This window comes from Zootermopsis nevadensis, unplaced genomic scaffold (genome assembly GCF_977971745.1).
Source record: "Zootermopsis nevadensis isolate Lab colony 2312 unplaced genomic scaffold, Znev_1.0 Znev_ptg000009l, whole genome shotgun sequence".
Lineage (NCBI taxonomy): Eukaryota > Metazoa > Arthropoda > Insecta > Blattodea > Termopsidae > Zootermopsis > Zootermopsis nevadensis.
In genome coordinates this window covers 2,623,927-2,647,751 of record NW_028259141.1, presented here as the reverse complement: position 1 = coordinate 2,647,751, position 23,825 = coordinate 2,623,927, and the positions used below count along the sequence as shown (strand labels likewise).

Sequence of the window (23,825 nt, the reverse complement as noted above, 5' to 3'; positions counted from 1 at the left end):
GTAGGCAAGACTTATAATATTAGCATAGGATGAGAATGTGATTCACACTACCTTAGTAATTCAGCTTCAGTGCTTTGGGGTAATTCATCAAACAGTAAAAAGATATTCACTTTACAAACGAAAATTATTAGATTATTAGCTGGTGTAAAACCTAGAAATTCATGTAGAAGTCTATTTAGAGATTAGAGATCTTAGCTCTTCCTTGTGAATACATATTCTCATTAATGAACTTTATTGTACATAACCAAGAACTCTTTCAAACTAATTCTCCTGTACACAGTGTCAACACAAAGAATAAAAATCAGCTTCATGGACCAATTGCCAACCTCTCATGCTTTCAGAAGAGTGCGTATTATGCAGGGATCAAAATTTTCAACAGTCTACCATCAAATCTCACAAGTCTTGTAAAAAAGAAGGAGCAATTTAAGGTAGCATAGAAAGATACTTAATTACACACTCCTTTTACTCTGTCGATGAATTTCTAATGTTTACAAATAAGTCATAATTTATCTATTGTATATAATGGGTGGATTTATTTGTAACTTATCATTTCTTTAGGTGAACCCTTTGTTTTGTATTATGTGTAATTTATATAATAGTATGAATTATACTTTATAATATGTATTGTATTATTATGACTTTTTCCACATCCTATTGTCATCTGACTGTCTTATGGGTATATGGAATGTAATAAAATATTATTATTATTATTATTATCCCATCTATTCACCACTTTATGGGGTTTTTACTTCCATGTACCCGAGACAGACCTCGTCCCTAAGGTACATAGGGCGGCAGCTATTTCCGGGATACATATTGTTTTTAGCAAGTGCCACATGTATTATATAATTTTATTTTATGAAAGCGTCTTCCGGATGATGTATGAAGTTCCCAAAATGGTGGTCTTCTGCAGTTCCCTGATGTTTATTATTATTAATATTATTATTATGAAAACCTCAACTCTCACATCCACAGAATTTCAGTTTCACTGTCTGAATTACTAATATGAAGCAAGACAGCAAAACTAATTGGTATGTTTCCACATATGAAAAATTGAATTGTCACTTTAAAACACATCCAAAATTTTAAACCAATTATACACAAGCCTTTTATATTACTGCTGATGTATATGTAAGTACTTCCTCACCTTATTACAGTCAATACTGCCAAGTATCATTTCCCCTGTGTTTGACGTAAAGTGGTGACCGTAGAAATTAGTCGCCCTAACACCTGTAGATGTGCGCACTCTCATGGCGGCATCAAATGCAACTGGACGACTCACATCATGTTTGATATCTGCTATAAGTCGTTCACCATCCACATCAGCCTGTCCAACATTTGTAAATGTAAACACATGATTATTCTTTAATTTAAGACACATCAGAGTGATAGTTTCTCACTTTCAGAAAACCATGTACAGCAATGTTTTTATATCAATTTCATTATAGCATTTGACTAAAATTTCTATTAAGCAATTTACTCAATCTCAGGTTTTTAAGCAACAGTTCATATACCTGAAAATTTGAGTACTTGTGGATTTCTCCGCCAGAAAATCTTGATACTTGTCCAATGGTGGCCAAATCAATGTAAGAATTGTTGAATATAAACAGATCGACACTACATCCAGCAACAGCACATTCTTGTCCCAGGCTGCTGTATACATTCCCCTGTGGTGCTGAATTAATCATAAATGTTAGTTTACTCATCCATGAATCACTGTTCAACTCAAAATCTAAACTTCTGGCAGTTCACCAAAGAAATAGTCAGTCTTTAATCCACGACTGCCAAAACAGTAAAAATACCTCTCTCACATTCCCTGCATTAGTTATTACTTATCCAAGTAACAGAACTATGAGGATAGTTCAGTTAGTACAGTGACTAGCTACGGGCTGGGCGATCGGGGTTCGATCCCCGACGGAGGGCAGAGGGTTTTTCCTCTAGCCTCTGCGTCCAGACCGGCTTGCTCTGGGGCCCACCCAGCTTCCTGTCCAATGGGTACCGGAGTCCTTTCCCAGGGGTAAAGCACGGCTGGGCCGTGATGCTGACCACTCACCCACATCTGGTGCTGAGGTCAAGAAAGAGTAGGAGCTATACCTCCGCTCCTCCCAAGTGCCTGCATAGGCGTGTAGCAGGACGCTTTACCAAACAACAGAATTAGCAAAGGATTCCTTGTCCTTTTACAAAGACCTTCATATGACACTGGTGAGCTTAACTGAAATTACACACATGGAACTTGTTGTACTCGTACCTTTCCAACATGTACTGTCAAAAACATACAGATACAGAAATGGGATTGAACATCATGATCAAGTGGTTGGTGCTCCCACTTCATATTTGAGAGATCCCAGGTTCAAATCTCAGCCCTGAGACCAGCTCTCTTCAGCAAGGTTTTCTATTATTTTCCTCAATCCCTTAAGGCAAATGCTGGGCTAGTACCTCAAATTAGGCCTGACTGCTTCCTTCCACACTCTTTCCAATTCATTACTCACTACTATCCCCTCATTTGATGCTATACAGTTTGAATGACTGAACACAGTGTTATTAACTACAAATAAATACACATCTTACATAACATAGTGTAATTGCGTCATATTGTGAATATTCTAACAATTATTTATTTTAATCCGTCTTATCACAATATTTAAAATTTCTTATAATTAAGAAAATTCTGACATATCGGAACAATCACTCCTACATCTAGGGTATGTTTTATTTTAGATTTACTTTTATTTTATATTATTTTTATTTATATCTTACTGCTACTTTCTAACTATAATTTATATATTTTGCATTTTATTCTCTAAATTCTTTTATAAATTCTTTCAAATTCTTTAGTGTTTCTTTCAATCTTCTACTTACAGACCGATATGTACATCTGATAAAATTTAAGAAAAGACAACACCTCGCCCAAAATTGAAAAACAAATGGCATGAAACATCACCAAATGGAATCATATTTGAGTTTTAAGTTCGTAAATCTTTTACACCTGATGATGGTTTTATAAAAACTGAAACATGTTGTGTAAAGGATGTTCCAAAATGTAAATCGATCAATTGATATGGAACATCAATGCTATTTTATTATCTTAATTATAAGAAATTTTAAATATTGTGATAAGACGGATTAAAATAAATAATCTTACATAATCTTATTAACTACAAATAAATACACAACTTACATAACACACAAAATTTAGTGTAATAGAAGAAACAAGTACTGAATAATTTTTATTTTATCATTAAATTTAATTTTTAAAAATGAAGGGATACGACATCACACATTTATTCTAATATTATCCTCCATGGTGTCACATTATAAGTCTTGCGAAATACCAAATAGTCTGTGTGGCAATGACAGTGGAGGGCATAAAAGAAGAGACAAAAAATATTACATAATTGGAATTTACCTAACAATTTTTTTTCCTTTTCTGTGCCAAGTAGTTTCTTGTCGTCCCGGTTTTTGAGTTTTCCTGGAGCTTCGGCTGTTGGTAAAGAAGAATGGAATACCAACAGCTTTCCAGCACATTTTGAGGCCTGCGTAAAAATTGCACCACATAAAATTACTACCAAGTTTGCACAAGATTAATAAGAAACTAGATTACACTGTTAAAGCTGTCCATGGTTTTCCAACTCAATTACACCTAAAAATTACTGAACTACACTTGCATACATGGCTTTGATTAATTATATCTTAAAAAGTATATTACAATGCTCACAAATATGGAGGCAAAAACAATTTGATAAAACAACTTTCTTTATTTTTACATGCCACAGCTGCTCATATCATCACCTTATTTCCATACCTGAATTTGATGGCTGCCAAAGTACACATCTTTTATTTTAACAATCATCAAACCATTACATGAAATATGCTTTTTGTAAAACCTTCCTTTCTTTTCCACAACTTAAATTAAAATTCCACTGACACACTTTTTACTTACAAATAAGTACTTTAATTAAAAATTAACTAGCTCCATGGAACTGATAGTTACTCAACTAATCAAGAAATTACCAATATTTTATAGAATATCACAACTGAAAGATCCTTCTAACATGCACGAATTCAAATAACAACAACAAATAAATTCCTTTATTAAAAAGGTACGAGGTGCGATCGGAAAGTTTCAAGACTGCGCGTATAAAAACCCGTACACTTATCTCAGGTATTAAATTCATCCATCACCCTCGAAGCAGTTCCCCTGGGAGTGAACACAACGATCCCAGCGCCGCTGCCAAGCCTGGAAGCATCCCTGGAAATCTTTCTTTGTCAGCCTGTCAAGCACCATCTGCGATTCTGCCTGAATCTCTTCTATCGTCTCAAATCTCCTTCCCTTTAGCTGAATTTTCATCTTTGGGAAGAGAAAGAAGTCACACGGAGCTTAGAAAGGAAGTTGGGGTCGGTTCTTGCAAGATCTTTGAGCTCCTGACAAACGAGAAGTCGATTCTGCTTCTGGTCCTCAGACAGGATGCGTCGCATGTGGAGTTCTTCCTTTAGAATCAGCTGACAGGTCCCATAGCCTATCCCAACAATGTCGCACAAGTCGTTGATGGTACGACGTCGATCTTCATAACATTTTCGGGCGTTGTGCTCGAAGATGGTCGTCCAGAACGCTCGTCATCATCGACAGAGGTTCGGCCATTTTTAAAACGTGAATGCCACACAAAAGTTTGTGCACGACCCATTGCGGACTCCCCAAATGCTTGCTTTAGCATTTCATAGGTTTCCGTAGCCGTTTTGGCGAGTCTTTGGCAAAATTTGATGCACACGCCATTCCGAAATCGCAGGAGGGTCAGTGTAATGCACTACCAAAACGCCCGTAACTAAGAAACAAATGCTAATTCGATGATGCCGGCTGGCACACTGTTTCACTATGAATGTGGGCCGCACCCCCTAGCGGCAGAAGCTCGTACTACATCCGGTTCGCCCGCTATTGACACAGTCTGGAAACTTTCCGATCGCACCTCGTATATGAACTTTGATAATTCTTTTCTTACAAAAAGCTCGATTTCTTCTAATAGTTATACTAATGTCAGAAACCTGTATTGTAAGGCCTCTAAAATTATTAAATACTGGTAAACTGAGCAGTGTGTATTAAGCACCTGTCAGTACTATACCTGGAGAGCTCTAAGACCAGTCTGGATTGCTGGTGCCAGTACTGTTTCTGTCTCAGTGGTGTCATCATATAAGGTGAATATATATTTCATCAGGTTCTTAATCGCTGCCTCAGATTCTGCGGCATCACATAGGAAAACCTCCGGCATAGACACAGAATTCTTCTCTACATCACCCCACATCACCATTGGGCAAGGAAAAGAAGTCTGAAAAAAAAGTGAATTTAAAATGTTTTCATTGAAAATGTTGTACAACATAACCATAATGAAAGACTGAGAAAAAACTGCAATAAATATTAAAAATATATATTAAAATTAGCCGTCAATCACAATATAATATGATTAAAAGATTAAAATATCATTTTACGTTCCCTATCGAGTACTCGATTTACATAATTTACATAATACTGATACGATATTACTTCTTGGGTAAGTTCACATGATTAATTTCAACTATTTATTTTGTTTTCTATATTCAATTTTCATTAATAGTTTGAAACCTTTACTTCACAGTCCATATACAAAACATTGACATCACTACGAAATACGAAATACAAACATATTAGTGACCTGTGATACTACAACGAATGAAGAAACAATATAAAAGGACAAGAACATCATAAGAAAAATGAAGACTAAAAATCATTAATAAATCAGTAAAAAAATCAGTAATTCAGTGATAAGTTTAAATACATAACACCTGAAGATGGCTATATATAGCCGAAACATGTCGTGTATGTTCCACATGTAAATCGAGTACTCGATAGGGAACGTAAAATGATATTTTAATCTTTTAATCATATTATATTGTGATTGACGGCTAATTTTAATATATATTTTTAATACTATTTAAATCACAATATGACGCATCTACAATATCTTGCAATAAATATGCTGAATATATCTAGTTAAAGCAAGTAATAGTGTTGCTGGATGTACCAAATTCATGAAAAAATACAGAAATGAGAGAAAAATATGTCTTAAAGCAGTAAGTAATATTTCCAATATAAGTGAATACTAACACATAACAATACTAAGTACACGATGCTATTAAAAATTTGATAACACAATGAAACCTCGATGTATCGTTTTTGGAGGGGGTGGGAAATAAAAACGATGAATATGGGAAAACGATAGATGCGGGAAAGCATTAGAAAACATTAAAATAGTGCATTTTTCTCTTTTGCATACATAAAACAATACACATAAAACCTGTTTCAAAGTTACTTCTTTTTGCCAAAAAAAGTCTTTAATGTTTAACTTTACGTTTTAGGCGAAACAGAGCCCTTTCCATGTTCAAAACGTTTTCCTCATCACCTTCAACAATATTGTACTCGTAAAAGAACGAATTCACTTTTTCCTCAATATAGCATGTGCTTCGGCAAAACTCGGCACAGCTTCGGGCTCGTATTCGTCGTCTTCCCCCTCCACCCCGTTTCCGTGCCGTGGTGTCGGCCGTACATGTGGGAAGTTCGCTGTGCGTCCTTCCATATTAATTTATCTCTAAAGCGATCGTTTTAAATTCTAAAAACATTGCGTAAATTTCATTATAATTTCTCAGAAACGATCATTGCGGGAAAATTGTGGACCAGACTAAGATTTTTGAACGATTGATGCGATAAAACGATAGAAGCGGGAAAATGTGACATTATTTTATATGGGACGTATCAGGGACCTAACAAAACAGACGATGCATCCGCGAAAACGATAGTTCGGGGAACGATACATAGAGGTTTCACTGTACTGACACAAGCAAAATGGAATAAAACGTAAAAGTTACATAAATTACAATGTGAAATCCCCATATAATATATCTCAATTTAACATCCAATTTCAATAGTACCAGAGCATTAACGCTGCAGTAAACTGAAGATTCATAAGGTGGAGGAGATTTCTAGCGGAAGCCAAGACCCGATCTGGGTTGTAGTGCACGTGATGAATGATCACTTTAACCCTATAGAGTCCAGTTGAAATTACAGGGCACATACAACCTGCTTCAACATTCAATGCCTCTGCATTCTGTACACAAGAGCATATTTATGGGTTTCATATGATTCTCAGAACAAACAGTAAACCGAAGGTTCATTACCTCGTTTACAAGAGCCCACCACTAGTCCCGACACTGAGCCAGATAAGTACAATACACACTCCAACCATATTTCCCCAATATCAAGTTTAATATTATCCTTCCATCTATACCTATATCTTCCAAGTGGTTTCTTCTCTTCAGGCCTTCCGATCAAAATTTACACATTCAACAACAGACACTAGCGCACGAAATACATACAGTGGGAATACCATATTTATATTAAAATATATTAAAAATTTTGCCGTCAATCACAAATATAATAATGTTAAAAGATTAAAACATCATTTAACGTTCCCCATCGAGTACTCGCTTACAATAGGAACTTACACGATATATTATATTAATATATTTTAATACTTATGAATCACAATATGACGCATTTACAATACCATATTTATAGTATGATCACTATATATACCAAGTGTAAAGTCAATAAACAATGGATTTGATCTTCCAATATAATTTCATAATCTCAAGACAACCTAGCGGAGACCACGGATACAGCAGTTGAAAATTAGAGAACAGAACAGACTGAGTGAGATTTCATTTCTCATTATGGAAAGTAGGATGTTGCGCCATAGTCTGGTAAAAGTTTACTTATGTTCCAGAGGAGTTTGCTGCCTCTATCATGGCAGGAATCACCCTGACGACAGAGGCAGAAAGCACCTCTGAAACACTAGTAACTTCTACCAGACTACAATAAGCAACAACCCAGAAGATAGCCATCTTCAGAACGGACAAAAGACTAAAAAAATTGGAAAAGTTGAGGGAGGAGCGGAAATTAGCTCTGCAGAATAACACACAAATCTGGAAATGTCCAATGACAACAAATTTTAACATAAAGAGTATGTCAATAAACTAATCTTGCAACTAATGAAATTTTTACAGATTACATCCCTTACCTTAAAACTGTACAAAAACACTTCCTTACTATAGGTTATAAAACCGACCCTCATATTAGATGTTTCAGCTCCTTCATCCTTGGGTAATAATTTCAAAATTTCCTTTATTTGGTTATGAAGAAGATGAACCAGTCCAGATATGATGTTATTATAAGACACATCAATCAAAAAGATGAGTGCTGGAGGTTTTGGCAATGTCTTGTTCTGAAACAAGACAAAAAAGTCTCTGACGCCACACTGTTTTTATATGAATGTCAGTCACCTGATCAGACCTGACCAGCCGAGGACACACGACACATCAAACTCCTGAAATAATGAACAAATAACATAATACACCACATAATATGCAAAAGAATCAGAAGATAAAAGGAACATCCACAACTACAACCTACAATCTACAAATACTGAAAAGCGTGCATTAAAAAATATAGAATAGTTTTAAAAATAAAACCTGAAGATGATGCTGAGACATCGAAACATGTTGTAATATATAGCGCAAATTGTAACATCGAGGAAACGATGAATAGCGCGAAATATTTATATCAATTTTAATTTTTAACATCAATATTAATATAGTTTGTGTATAGACTTGAAGAATAAATATATGTATGATTTATCTATGTAGAGACATTTTAAGACTGGATTCTATACATTTTATCCTTGGATGATTGACAAAGTCCAAAAAACCCAACAAAGCCAACTATATTTTAAGTTTTTTTTTAAGGAATACAAAAAACAGTCCAATGTATATCAAATATATTCATATATTTTGGTAGAAGTTTTGTGAATATCTCATTCAGCCCAAAATCGTTGGACGACACCATTAACTAAATATGGCCTACAAATGTTATCAAATAATTTTCTATCTTGTAGACATAAGATATTGTAGATGCGTTATATTGTGATTTATATAGTATTAAAAATTAAAAATATATTAAAAATATATATTAAAATTAGCCGTCAATCACAATATAATATTATTAAAAGATTAAAATATCTTTTTACGTTCCCTATCGAGTACTCGATTTACATGTGGAACATACACGACATGTTTCGGCTATATATAGCCATCATCTAATGTTATGTATTTAAACTTTCCACTGAATTACTGATTTTTTACTGATTTTTAATGATTTTTAGTCTTCATTTTTCTTATGATGTTCTTGTCCTTTATATTGTTTCTTCATTCGTTGTAGTATCACAGGTTCCTAATATGTTTGTATTTCGTATTTCGTAGTGATGTCAATGTTTTGTATATGGACCAAGAAGTAATATCGTATCAGTATTATGAGAGATCGGAGATGTACTGTACTGTATTGGATCGTGGCTGGTGATACTACAACGAATGAAGAAACAATATAAAGGACAAGAACATCATAAGAAAAATGAAGAATAAAAATCATTAAAAATCAGTAAAAAATCAGTAATTCAGTGGAAAGTTTAAATACATAACACCTGATGATGGCTACATATAGCCGAAACATGTCGTGTATGTTCCACATGTAAATCGAGTACTCGATAGGGAACGTAAAAAGATATTTTAATATTTTAATAATATTATATTGTGATTGACGGCTAATTTTAATATTTTTAATTTTTAATACTATCTTGTAGACATTAAACATAAAGGTAAATTTCTCCCTGTGCCATGAAGATTCCTAGGAGAACAGAGATATAGCTTTATGCAATAGATTCTTAACCTTGGCACTAGTTGGGAGTTGAGGGTTAGCATCACATTCCACCTACCACTGATGTTAATAACGCAGTCAAAAAACAAAAATCAGTTTATTCTAAAAATTAGACTTTAAATTAGATATTTATGCATCTAACCTAAAAACACTAGAATTTTCAGAAACATCAACTATGTGATACAACATAAAACCATTTCTTAAGGAAAGTGTGACTTAGCACTGAAGGCCAACAGTCAACTTACCCTACAGTAATCTTTTGTGGCAACAAATTCATATGCTCCCTGGTTCAACTCTGGTCTCTGAAACTGATCCACCCGCAGACCTGTGTCATCTAATTGCTGGAAGTACTCTTGAGGCACTGTCAAGAATTATAAAAACAATAACTTTCATTCAAATTCTTTCAGTATCACACTGCATGAGATCTTATTTCATTTGTTCCTTGTTTATTTCATCTGATATCCAACCAATTTCAGATTTCTGATGGCTGATTCTGTATTCTTCAGTGTCCTATTGCTAAGCAGTTTGCCAAATCACAATAAATCCTTAATACTCATGTTTCAAAGCAAAAACCAATTATAATTATATTTGTAGTTGTAATTAAATCAAACTGATGTATCAATTACAATTTTGGTGCCAATTTTGCAAAATCTTTCAGCAAAAAGATAAGAAAGTATAAAGTCTGATATTGAATACAAAATTAAAATTTTGTACAATAAAAGGGTCATACTCTATTAATATTTTTTTATGTAAGTTAAATTAATATTACTAAAAATATAATTTTCCTTACGCATTGTCTCATCCATTTATTACATCTGTATACAACAAGACCCTTACCTTCTGTAGTGGCTTTGCAGAACGGACAGCGGAAACGTTTCCCTCCATCAATGAACTGCATAAATGGACACATAAAGGCTTTGCATCTGATGCACCTAACAGGTCCAATTTTTCCCATGTCTATAACGGGTGGCAAAACGTCCTCATCTGAAGTTCGAGCTAAAGGACTCACTACAAGACAAAATGGCACAGCAACCTGTAAAACCAAAGAAAGAAAATTCTAAAAACAGTAAGCACATCATAAAATACATTACCATTGTTTTATTCTCTAGAAATCATGGATTCAGTACCTGACTGTGTTTCCATCTTCGGTTTGTATGTTCCTTATCTCCTCTAAGCAAATATAAGAACAGTTTAAACATAATTAGGACTGGATAATATCAACCCTTCCTATGAGTTTCTATATTAAGAAAAATATTTGTGTGGCAGACTTACTTCCTTCATCATATTAATCCTACTCGGAATACTGTGCATTGAGCTACGAATGTATCTGGGGCTGGCATTGCTTCCATCTCGGGTACTGAAGTGTGTAGTGACCCCCTCCTCATTCATATCAAAAATTAAATCCCCATTGTGCTCGTCATCTTTCGTCACCTGAAATTAAAAGATCAAGAATGCAATGTTATTAGCTTCCTAATACAATTCAAAAGCACAGGTCATAGAAAGCAAACTGTGTAATGTTGCTTCTCTTACAGGACATTTCAGCTCTCCTGAAAACATCGTATATATTTCCTTTTATGTTTACAGACATTTATATCTTACTATATAAAACGTGATAGTGGAAGCACGGTTCCGGAAAATTAGACGTAAATACGTCTATACGGAAAGGAAGATTATATATTGGCTTTATTCTAAATATTTCCTTTATACCCGCTTTACAATTGAGTAAAGTTTGATTAAGACTTTGCTTATTTAACTTGAATAGGTTACGCTTAAGATGGGTCTGTGGTAGCTGAATGTAATGTAAAGTAATGTATTTTAATGTAATGTAACGTTTCCTAGGTAACAACAATGCTAAGTAAACAGATGACGTTTCCTAGGTAACATAACAATGAAGTTACACTTTTTCGTAACACATTTTTGCCGAATGACCCTTCCTCATAGACGTATTTACGTCAAAAGTCACAACAATAATGGCAGTGGTTCAGATGCTCTGAAAAATACTGTAATATAATCAATGATTATACAGTTGGTTATTTGTTTAAACACAAGTTAGATTTATTTCACACATTATACGAGGGGTGTATACAAATGAATTAGACTGGAACTACGATTTCGACGCGGCAAGTGGAAGCAGTCAGCTGCCTTGGTGTAATCCAAGTGTTGACCTTGACGGTCATGTGGCCGAGAGATGGCGCTACAGCGTCTTGGGAAGGGCCGCGGGCAGCGCCATTTAGTCCCACAGGACAGTAACCAGTCTGACAAGCGATGGAGAGCGACTACCATGGGCAGAGATGGACCGCATGGTTCTTATGGAATATTCACAGGCGTTTAGTGGCTGTGTGTAGTGCTGGTACTCCTGCACGTCCAACTGTGTTCAATTGGGTTACAGGCTTCACTCAGCACAGTCTGCTGAGAAACAGATGGGAACAGTATTCTGGGATGAAAGGGGCACCAAGTGACTATGCCCTCTTACGTGAGATGAAAAATCCCCCGCGTGGTCACCGATTCCCCGATAGTGACGCCTTACATGATGGTGTCAGGGAGTGGGTACGAGACACCCCCAAACAATGGTTTCGTGAGGCAAAAAGGAAATTGCCAGAGAGATGGCAACGGTGCGTCAACCTCCAGGGAGAATAAGTGTAACCTGGGAGCCACCACCATCGAGGATCACATAATTCAGCTTAGTCTAAATCATTTGTATACGCCCCTCGTAACTAAGTAATTCAGATAGCAAATATTAGATATGCAATAGAGATTTTAATCAGTTTGTTGATCAGTGTAAGGTAAGTATAATTATCTTATAAGAAGGCTCTAGTTACTTACAGGACTTGGCAAATTTTCAGGAACAAAAAGTCTTGCAGGTTGTGACTGCATGAATGGATGTGGTGGTTGCTGCGGACCCATGTGCTGATGAGGTGATCTGTAACTGGCAGCAGGACCCTGTGGCCCCATGGGTGGCTGCTGCATTTTAGGTGGGACCCCAGCATTTGGATGGTACATGTCCTATAGAAAAAATAATGCATTCTTGATAAAGGAGAATGTAGTAACAAAGAACACTAAATGAGCAGGAAATTAACAGATGTAAAATCAGAAATTACCCTGTAAATCTGAGAAACCTGCGACAAACTTTAACCTTGAGAAAAATTTTATTAATTCAATTGTGGAAAATGCCATATATAGTTTTACATGAGTCCTGCATCAGTGCACAATCACCACTTAGTAAAATAAAAAACACATTATGACAACACTGATTTTCTTAAATTTATGGAATTTTAACTGAAGCTGGACATCACGTACCCCTGAAGATCTACCTATGTTTAGATATACTGCAATATTCACTAGATTAAAAAGTTGTCAGTGGAACCATGGTTCCGGATAATTTGACGTAAATACGTCATACCTGCTTTACAATTGAGTAAAGTTTGATTAAGACATTGCTTATTTAACTTGAATTAGTTACTGTGAATGAAATGTAATGTAATGTAAGGTAAGGTAATGTAAAGTAATGTAATGTAAGGTAAGGTAAGGTAACCATTGTTGTTTATTTGTTGATAAACAGGTGATGTTTCCAAGGTAACATAACAATGAAGTTACATTTTTGCCGAATGACACTGACCCTAAAATATAGACGTATTTACGTCAAAACTGTTTCTGACAAACCCTACACGTAACTAATACTTCTGGGCTCATACGACATCTTGTTCCAATCATAAAGACAATCAAGCTAGTGGTAAAATATCCAATTAATTCCATACAGCAGATTCCTTCTTGAGAAGCTGACAATTTCTCAGTTGGAAATTCAAGGTTACTCATTTACTATGATTACAACAGCCCACCACTGGATACCAGTCTGCACCATCCAATCAAGGCCACAGCATTACAACTAATTTCTTTAATACCTATTTTAATATTCCACACCGTAAAACTACGTTTTCCAAAAGGACTCTTCCCTTCGAGTATTACAATTAAAATCTTATACGCACTAATTGGCTCTCCCATGCATGCTACATCCCTGTCATACTTCATCCTCCAAGACTTGCTGAAGAATAGAAATTATGAAGCTAGTTACTACATAACTTTTCTGTCTTCTGGTTACTTCCATTCTCCTATGTCCAAAAATTCTCTCCAGCACCCTCAATGTTTTTATCATGGAGTGGGAGATCAAGTTACATACTCATATAAAGCAAATATCTCTGATGTCACAATAGTATCAATTATCTCATCATAAAGATAGCTAATAACAGCATTCATGAATGACAGGTATGTTACCCGTTCCTCTCTGATGTACAAAATAACATTAATGATGTGTTTCACACTGTTTTCACGTTTTAACTTGCTTAAATTTAACTAGCCTCCTTATTTCCACCCAGTAAATATGGTTGTGTATTCCTGATTTGTACAACACAGTTATGAGGCACATTGATAACTATGCAAATTTTGCACTGAAAAATTTCATGTTTCTTAGAGTGACATTTTTAAATGATTCATAATGGATCCAATATGAGATCCTTTCACAATTTCCATGTCTGGAAGTAATCGGTAAGTATCATACAAAGTGATTTAAGTTAGACATTTCATTTTTTATTGAACAAAAGAGGAAAGAATCATCTTCCACTGCCAGTAACAGCCTGTAAACGTTCCCTTCACTCACCTACACAAATTCTCTTTCGCAAAAGAATGTATACATAAGCCCTAATAAAAGTATTTCTTTGCTCATCATAAATAGACAATTTTTATACTTTTTAAAATTAATACAGAATACATACTGAAACAGTTATTTAAACAGCTAGTTCACTAACGATAAGTTTTCTTGTCTTAGTGCATATCCTCAAGTATACAAGAAGCAACAAATCTGGGGATTCTGATTTGCCCATTTCCGATCAGTTATGGCCCCTGTATTTCATTCTAGGACTCGAACAGAACAAAGAACTGAACATAAATTCTCTCTTGCACATAAAACAATCACTTACCAGAGATGGATATGACTTCCCTGTTGGTGGACCTGGTTGAGTGAGAGGTGGTACAGTTCCTGACTGAGGCATACCTCCAAATGGAGGCAGCATACCTCTATGTTGGGTAGGGATACCTCCAGATTGGGGTGGCACCCCTGTTGGAGGCACACTCCTGTGTGCTACAGGTATGTTTCCACCCTGAACAGGTATGTGAGCTGGTGGAGGACCCATAGAGCCATTCATATACTGAGATGGTGGCAAGGACCCATGCTGTTGCTGTCCAGGGGGCTGAAAAGGTTGATCTGGAGATGATGTGGGAGGTGCAGGACCTCCATTGATACCTTGTGGAAAGCTGCCTGGAGGATGATAAAAGTTTGCTGGTGGGGAAACTAGAGGCTCACTACCAAAGCCAGGCTTTGTTGGAGGTCCACTAGAATAATTCTGAAAAAATAAATTCTCAAATTCTGTATATGAAGTTGTCATAAGAACTAATAAAATAATATGCTACTTTTTCAAAGATGTATACTAAAAAATGTGTACAATACAAAGCAAAATGATTCATGAGGCGACGATAATTAAACAACCAATACGCATGGAAATACAACATACGGTACCATATGCAATAAAACTAATGTTTTTATTTGAATGCATCTTGCCTGAGGGCCAAGTTAAAATCCATTGTATTTGGACACATAGTTCATAAATCCACTCCTGATATCATCAGAGATTCTTGCAATCCTAACCGAGGGTTTTCATGGTTTTCCTCAGTCCCTCTAGGCAAATTCCAAAATAGTAACCTTAAATTAGACCACAACCACTTCCTTCCCGATATTTTGAAGTTCATTATTCATTATCGTCCTATCATTTGACATATATTGTCTGAGCTACTCACAATGCCATTAAATCACAAATAAATAACTATGAGAAAGCATATGCAATATTAAGAATAACTCCATATAAAGCCCCATTATTATTCAGTGTTCTGTCTTACGACAGGTCCATTGCTCTGCCCAAACAGAGCTCTCCAGTTTTCCCTATTCTCAGCTTCTCGTTTTAACTCCAGAAACTTCATCTTCTGTCGTCGGTTAGCTGTATCAGTCTTCTTCCCAGTCCTCGCTTTCCTTCAACCTGGCCTTCGATGATATCACTCAGTAACCCATTCCTTCTCATAATATGTCCCAGCCAGTTAGCTTTCCGTCGTGTAATCGCCTGCAGAATGTTTCTTTGCTCGTTGACTCTCCTCAATACTTCTTCGTTGGTCACTCGATCCGTCCACCTGATCTTCTCTATTCTTCTCCAACACCACATTTCAAAACTCTCCAGGTAATTCTGTTCCTTCTTCCTGAGTGTCCAAGTCTCTGCTCCATACGTAACACTTCACTAGTTTCTTCTTCATCTCCAAGCCCAACTTGCTAGTGAGAAGTATCCTCTTCTTGACGAAAGCTGCCTTGTCCAAGGAAAGCCCCATATGACAGACATTTGTTCTCATTCTCAATTACCTCCCAAAATCACATGGCTGTATCTGCAATTCCATGACTGAATTATAAGCACACTTATTGTTGTACGACTATTAACAGTTTGTTCTCTACAAGAAAATTTTAAGAACAAATTGCAAAGAAATTCACTGAAACATCCAGTAACGAGGTAAAACAGAAAAAAGGGAGAGAATGGTACATCAGTTTAATTAAAAATTGGCAATCGGTGAAAAAGGAAAATAGAGAAACAAGAAATTGATACAAACATAACAAACATACAAGTATTCCTTTTGGAAAAATCATCAATTCTCAATTCCTTAGATACAGTGGCCTGTGTCTCATGCAAGTGTTTATGAAGTCTCCCCAAAGACCTTCACCTATATGGTTAGTAGCAAAGAACTTGGAATGGGATTCTAGAGGTCATTCAAACAACATGGTTATTTCAGTTAACACTGTAAATCTCTATAAATTCCATGATTGGCCATACATTCAATTCCTTCATTATGTTTTAATTCCTTTTACAGTCAAACAAAATCACTATGTCATTTTACTCATGAATTTTATTTCTGTTGCTGTGATTTCACTTTAATCTCAGTTTCAAACAGTATAAGCTTCCTTCCATAAGGGCCATGGGTCATATTAAGTCTTGTAAACTATCAGCTTGCATGCTTTTGAGCACAATTGGTTTTGAACACTGCTATAAATCAGAATGTTTTTAGAAAGGTATTTTCACTTACACATGTAATATATTATATTTAAAACAATTAACTTACTCAATAACTTTGTTATAGGCACAATATTTGCTGTAAATGGGGGTATTTCCCTCAAAAAGCCATTATTTTAGTCTTTACAGTAGAATCTTAATGTTAAAATCATATGCAATGGAATAACTTACAGAAATCTGAACAGGTGGTCGTGACTGTCCACTTAAATGCATCCCTGATAACTGAGTTGATAACTGACTTGGAGCTAATGTTGCTGGTGGCCGCATTATTGGTGGTTGTTGTGGTGCAGTAGGTTGAGAACCTGGTCCTTCATAACAAGAAAGCAAATTCTGATTCGCATGCACCAAACGTACATTCACAATAACAAAACACTGTAACATAGCAAAGTGAAATTACTGTAACGTAAGCTGTAAGATTTTCAGGAAAGTAAAAAATGAGGACTGTGGTCTTGGTTATAACACAATGTAGCCTTGCACATTACAAAGATACACCGTTATGTAGTCTTGTAGGTTGCTACATACATTTCAGAAGAACATATCACCTCCATCTTCAGAATATAAAAATAATTTCTGCATGAAAATGAATGTTGTATGTTCATTTTAAATGTTTTCAACCACCTAAAAATCTGCATCCAAAATATCAAAATCAACATACTACAAAATGGGACATATAGGGGAGAAAGGAAATGTAATGCAAAAGTGGTGACTAAAGTACAGGACCAACCTTCTGGAAAGTTTTCCAGCTTCCATTCAATGCCCTCTTATGGAAAATTAGCTCTTCATTCATGCAGTGTTTTTAAAAATTCATCTACAATGTAAATAACTGTATAAAACTCTGCTATTATTTTTATTTAGTGTTCTGTCTGACGACAGGTCCATATGAACAGGATCCTTCCATCCTTTTCTCGGACTGGGACCTGTTCATATACGTTCTTGGCAGATGATCCAGAAGTGGTTTGCCATTGCCTTCTTCTGTGTGTGAATGGAGTAATTGTTGGGATGCCACGGAGGAAAACTCCGTGTTGCCTAGACCACGGCCTTGCCCAACACAAGTTATAAATTCGGGCACCGACGGGAATCGAACCCGAGACCCCAGGATTACAAGGCCAGCGTTCTAACCGCTAGACCACCTCATCTTATTATTATTTAGTGTTCTGTCTGACGACAGGTCCATATGAACAGGATCCTTCCATCCTTTTCTCGGACTGGGACCTGTTCATATACGTTCTTGGCAGATGATCCAGAAGTGGTTTGCCATTGCCTTCTTCTGTGTGTGAATGGAGGAATTGTTGGGATGCCACGGAGGAAAACTCCGTGTTGCCTAGACCACGGCCTTGCCCAACACAAGTTATAAATTCGGGCACCGCCGGGAAGGGTACAGAAGTCAGAGTACTATAATGTTAAGCACAGAAGACAGTCACTTTAAACTTGCTTCATGAAAAATGTGGTCTGTCTGTTGCTCTTAGATGTAAACATTTCAAACTTTCTTGTTCACAATAATTAGCATTTGTATAAATGAGGAAAGTAGAGGATGTAGTTGATTTTGATTACATAATTTCACAGTTTAAAATATGTGAGGATGTATCTGACACAGACTACACGCTCATGGAAACAATTGAGCAATGAAGAACGGATGAACAATCTATTGGCACTGACTACTAAATAAACATTTCATTGAAAATTTGAAGAAATTCACTGGCAATGATGTTCTGGAGAGCAGATCATGGTACCATTACAAAAATAAGAATTACTTTTCAGGTTAGCTATGAAGTTTGGTTTGCATTAACATTCATAATAAATCAGTACAATGATCCAACTAAAAAGTAAGTAACCAAAATATACCTTCAATTCTAAAAAAAAATAGAGCTATCAATTTATCAAAAAAGTGATAACTCTACAAAATTCTTATGTGTCATTCTCATTTGTGATGATTATAAAAAAGATTGAAACTCTTTTTAAAATTCTTAGTTACTGAATATTAGTTATTACTCAAGCCATCACTCTCATGTGTGTGCATGTTATTTAAACCTATCAAATAATTAGCCTACTTACAAAATTAAAATATCTTGCTCAACTAAAAATATGTAAAAACCTTCTACCAGCAGTAAAGTTTCACATGGATAAGATACCCACCTGTAAGACTTAAATTTGTCAGAATAATAAAACAAAATAGTTTCATGTATGGAAAATTGCAATATGAAAACTATAACACATACTTACTATAGTAAACACAGTCATTTTGATGGCAAATTATAAGAGGATAAGGAAATACAGCAGAGGAGTTCCAAACAAATATAAAACCCCCTTCTCAAAATGACACTTTGGCACTCACAAACTTAAGAAATTCTAAAACTGTTACTGTGTCAGATCTTGCTATGGGATTCAAAACACAAACTAATTCTGACTGTAAGACAAATCTGCATACCTATGGGAGGGCCTGCCAGCCTATTCGTCATGTTTGATCCACTAGAGTCAGGGCGATGTGAGCTTGCCATGGGGCCTCCAGTCATCATTCCAGGACCAGCAGGCATAGGTCCAACTGGTGCAGATATGTTACCATTAGGGGATGGGGTGACTTGTGGAGCTGGTACCATATTCTGAGGTCCTGGAGGGCCAGGTGGGTAAATGCCCCCAGATGCTGGTGGAGCTCCATATTGCTGCTGCGGTCGCTCTGGTAGATGTTGTGGATTCATGTTTAATCCACAGAGAATTCTGTAACCATGGTTTTCCATCTTCAAATACCACTACATAAACTACATTCAAGAACATACTCCACTCTAGAGAAAAGTTTTGCCTCCTTCTTAATCGAAAACTAATCACCACATTTAACCTCTTTTTGAGATGTTGACATTGTACAGTTATTTAAAGTTCTGATACTGAACATTAGATGACATTTGTTGAAACAGTCATATTTCCTATACAAAACTGCTAGTGCAGTTTTTTCAAACTTGTAAATAATACTCACATAAATTATTATAAATGATACTGTAAACAAACAGCAGTCAATGGAATAAAAATTGACAGTGGAACCACGGTTCCGGAGAATCTGACGTAAATACGTCTCTGTATGTAAATTATATTTAAGCAATAAATACAATGAAAGGAAGTTTATATATTGGCATTATTCTAAATATTTCCTTTATACATGCTTTACAATTGAGTAAAGTTTGATTAAGACATTTCTTATTTAACTTGAATTAGTTACGCTTAAGATGGGTCTGTGGTAGCTGAAAGTAATGTAATGCAATGAAATGTAATGCAATGAAATGTAATGTAATGTAATAATTCTTATATAACATAAGTACTTGTGATATTCTAAAACGTTTTTACCAGCACAAAATTATCTACTCTACGACGCACTTCCGAGTTAAAATATGACGTAACAATTAGTTTCTTAGGTAACAACAATGCATGCAATCTGACCATTGTCGGTCCATATTTACACATTGTTGGTATGGATCTTACACATCTTAATTACGCTCTTTTGCCGAATGACCCTTCCGTATAGACGTATTTACGTCAAAAATTGAATTTTTGTTAGAAATAAGACAAGCTTAATTCTCTTCCAAGAGTTCACAAATGTAAATGAAAACCTGTAAATGTTATAAGCAATAATAATAATAATAATAATAATAAATAGGGTGCCCTTACCTCACTCTTTCTTCAAGAGGAAGAGGCTTCGATGTCCACCGGAGAGAGTGAAAGCAAGTGTCAAAAGAATGTCTTAGTAATTCGCAGAAGATAGGTACTTTGGTTATTGTGAAAGACTTTTAAAAGCACAAAAGTATCTCGTCTACAACACACTTCTCCTACAAGCGATTCACAGCTCAGCTCTTTCCACATTGACGAAAGCGGATTGTTGACGCGACAATGCCGAAGGAAACTATGACCTAACAATTAGTAAAGGAATGGAGTGCAATACGGTTTATTCAGTCTATTATACTACATGCATAAGAAATGAGCCTTACAGCTTGCTCAGTCAATATTGTTGCAGGTGTGGTTTGGAAATTCCAATACTTCTTATTACATTGATGTACACGCAGATATAATTTGGTTACATTCCATCCTAACTGTAAAAAGCATTAATTAATATTTCCTCTATAAGAAGAAAATAAATTTGAAAGTAATGAAAAGAGGCATGAAGACAATTTTACAATTTCATTTGCCATTATTTAAAAAAAAAAGTCCGGTTTTAGTATACTTTGCCGGGCGCTGTTGAGTCCAATCCTGGGTGAGAGAAAAATTTTAAACACACAATTAATTTTTGAAATTTCTACCTTACAGTCACCTGCAGATGAAAACTTCGACAAATTTAAAAGAAATAAAGATCTCCCCATTTTAAATAGAAGACATAAATGCGACCTTCATAAGCCAAGTACTGAACCTCACTAAATATCATTCAGGCCTCAAGTTACTTAATAAAATTCCACCTTCAAGTAAAAGTTTAAATAACGATACAAAAGTATCCAAGCCAGCATCAAAAGAAAACCTAACCTAACCTCACACCTACTACGTAGACGAATTTACCTCTGTTGACAATTCCTAGGCTTTACGTAAATCTACACGCGAAATAAGTTCTGTACTTGCATTATGACATGTTCTGAATCTTCTGGTTAAGTCAAAAGAAGGATACATGGAATGCAAATAAACTATGACACCAGCCTTCATTGAAACACAAACTCAATGAGATTATTGTGCAATAAATCCCTCCTTACTGAATCATACTGCCCTCTTTTTTCTCTAGTACCTGTGACGAATACAAAAATCTGGTCACTAGTTGATGTATTAATTCGCAACAAACACTCATCATCATCCCCAAAAAATTCGTCCACGTGCGGGCTTAAAGAGAGGAGAACGATTCTGGATACAGCTTTGAGTAAGGAAACACGATTATTCACAGAGGCAGTGAGACGGCCATAAAAATATAAAAAGTCACATGACACTGCATAATTGGAGGAAACTGAGGCGATGGAACGTAAAAGAATGACCTTGCAGCATTTTCTGGAGGTCCACGCACACGGAAAGCTCAGGGGAATGAACAGTCATTGGTTACATTTCTTGTTTCCGGGAATAAAAAAGAAATCAAGAAATGACGTCCGTATTTGGTTTCCTCGAACAAATGAAAACGATTAATGCAACGCAAAATCGCGTACGAAATGATAACAATTGTGCAACGTTGCAATTCAAGCAGACAGTATTCCCATTTTAGCAATATTTCCATGGCGACGGCCACAAACACCTTAAGTGAAAATGATTCTCGCAGGACGACAATGGTCACAACACACAAACAATGTCAAATGCAAAAATCCTGATGTGTGCGTCACATCACGACAATTTGCAGGTAGACGTCGGATTTTCCGTTTTGTGATGCAAGTGTAAATCACGCAGTCACACTCAATGGAAAACAACGCACGTCGTGTAAAATGCATGAATTCGATGCTGTTCAGGCACAAATTACGGTCACTCGCTCCAGTCACCAGAAAAACGCTCAATCGAACTGTGCACAGCGACAGAACTTCAACGAATCCACGACTCCCACGTGACACGCGCCAATGTTAAGAATAAGAAGAAGAAGATGCCTACGTACGTAGAATGCACTGCAATAAGCACGCCAGCTTTCACTAGCATCGTTTCAGAGGAAACAGCTGTTCTATGCGCTCACACAGCCCCACAAAATTAAACTCGTTCTGTGAATTCCCCCAACACAAACATCTACCAGCCAGCGCGGGCACTAAATCAACAACACACTGCACCCTGCCAGATACGATCGTATACTGGACACACGACAAAGAGCGCCTGCGCTGAGACAGGGTAGGAAACTTAAAGTGTAGAGATTACCCACAAGCAACCAGCTTTTCCCGTATAGAATCGTAATCTTCGTAATGCACGGGATTACTCATGAGAAGCTTAAAAATTATTAAATTATTACAATTTTAAAATCATGAAATTGACTTCATTTCGACAGAACGGGATGTACTACATTTTGCAAAGTTCAAAATTGTTACATCTTTCGAAATTACAAATGTTGTTAATTTGTATTATTTCGTTAGGCTGCGTTGGCTTTATTCGGGTTGTATACAGGGTGAGTCTAAAGTATGTTCACAAATTTTGTGTGCGTGTTCCTGGATCACAAATAAGGAAAATGTTCCTATGAACATGCGGTCACAAATGCTTCTTTTTCGAAATAATAGCCAAGAATATTTTTCAATGTATGCCTCTATTGTCAAGTATGAGTACAGGGATATTTCTTTTTAACAAATGCTCAAAAGTTTCTCCTCCTTTCTCCACACATGCACGAGCACGACGTACACACGACTGGCGGATTCGTTCGTACACACCAGGGTTTCCTCGAGTCATCTGCCATGCATTCTGCACACATTCCCATCATTGTTTATGGGTGTTGCATAAGCGACGAACTTCAAGTGACCCCCACAGATAAAATTCCAATGGAGTCAGGTCCGGTGACCTCGGTGGCCATGCTACTGGGCCACCACGCCCAATCCATCGCTGAGGGTGCTTTTCATTGAGATGACATCTGACGCGATGGGAGAACTGTGCTGGGGCACCGTCGTGCATAAACCACATTTGTCTTCTTGTACATCTTCAAGGAGACGTGGCAAGTGTCTTCTTAAGAATCGCCGATATGAAGGTCCTCTTAGACGCGATGGACCAATAAACATGTCGCCAGGAGTTACTGCCCAAACGTTAAATGAAAATCTTTGCTGGAAGCTGGATGCACTTTGATATAAAGTCAATTCATTGAAACTTATTTTAGGCTATTATTTCGAAAATGAGACATTTGCGACCCCATGTTCATAGGAACATTTTTTTCTTATTTTTAATCCTGAAACACGCACACGAAGTTTGTAAACATACTTCTGACT

General features: G+C 36.2%; 1 protein-coding gene and 1 long non-coding RNA gene across 6 annotated transcripts in view; one reads left to right on the top strand and one right to left on the bottom strand.

Annotated features, from left to right (window-relative positions):
- Positions 1–22,729, bottom strand: part of LOC110833937 (protein transport protein Sec24C) — a 33,785-nt gene extending 11,056 nt beyond the window's left edge. For 2 of the 5 annotated variants that reach the window (XR_015534257.1, XM_087345442.1), the window contains exons 1-13: positions 22,529–22,728; positions 19,367–19,653; positions 17,113–17,249; positions 14,761–15,183; positions 12,614–12,793; positions 11,063–11,221; positions 10,628–10,823; positions 10,036–10,151; positions 8,103–8,306; positions 5,115–5,318; positions 3,407–3,533; positions 1,515–1,675; positions 1,148–1,327 (exon numbers count right to left, since the gene is read on the bottom strand). Coding sequence is in view for 1 of the 5 variants with exons in the window: in XM_087345442.1 (XP_087201568.1) it covers positions 1,148–1,327; positions 1,515–1,675; positions 3,407–3,533; positions 5,115–5,318; positions 8,103–8,306; positions 10,036–10,151; positions 10,628–10,823; positions 11,063–11,221; positions 12,614–12,793; positions 14,761–15,183; positions 17,113–17,249; positions 19,367–19,653; positions 22,529–22,569 (2,415 nt within the window). In the remaining 4 variants the exon portion in view is untranslated. Of the gene's footprint in view, positions 1–1,147; positions 1,328–1,514; positions 1,676–3,406; positions 3,534–5,114; positions 5,319–8,102; positions 8,307–10,035; positions 10,152–10,627; positions 10,824–11,062; positions 11,222–12,613; positions 12,794–14,760; positions 15,184–17,112; positions 17,250–19,366; positions 19,654–20,592; positions 21,089–22,528 lie in introns of those variants that run through there. The other 3 variants (XR_015534258.1, XR_015534259.1, XR_015534260.1) reach the window with 3 other exon arrangements.
- On the top strand, positions 12,652–15,388 carry LOC110833938 (uncharacterized). Its single transcript, XR_015534292.1, has 2 exons — positions 12,652–12,784; positions 14,949–15,388. It is a non-coding gene; the product is annotated as an uncharacterized LOC110833938 (long non-coding RNA).
- Positions 22,730–23,825: the final 1,096 nt, after the last annotated feature.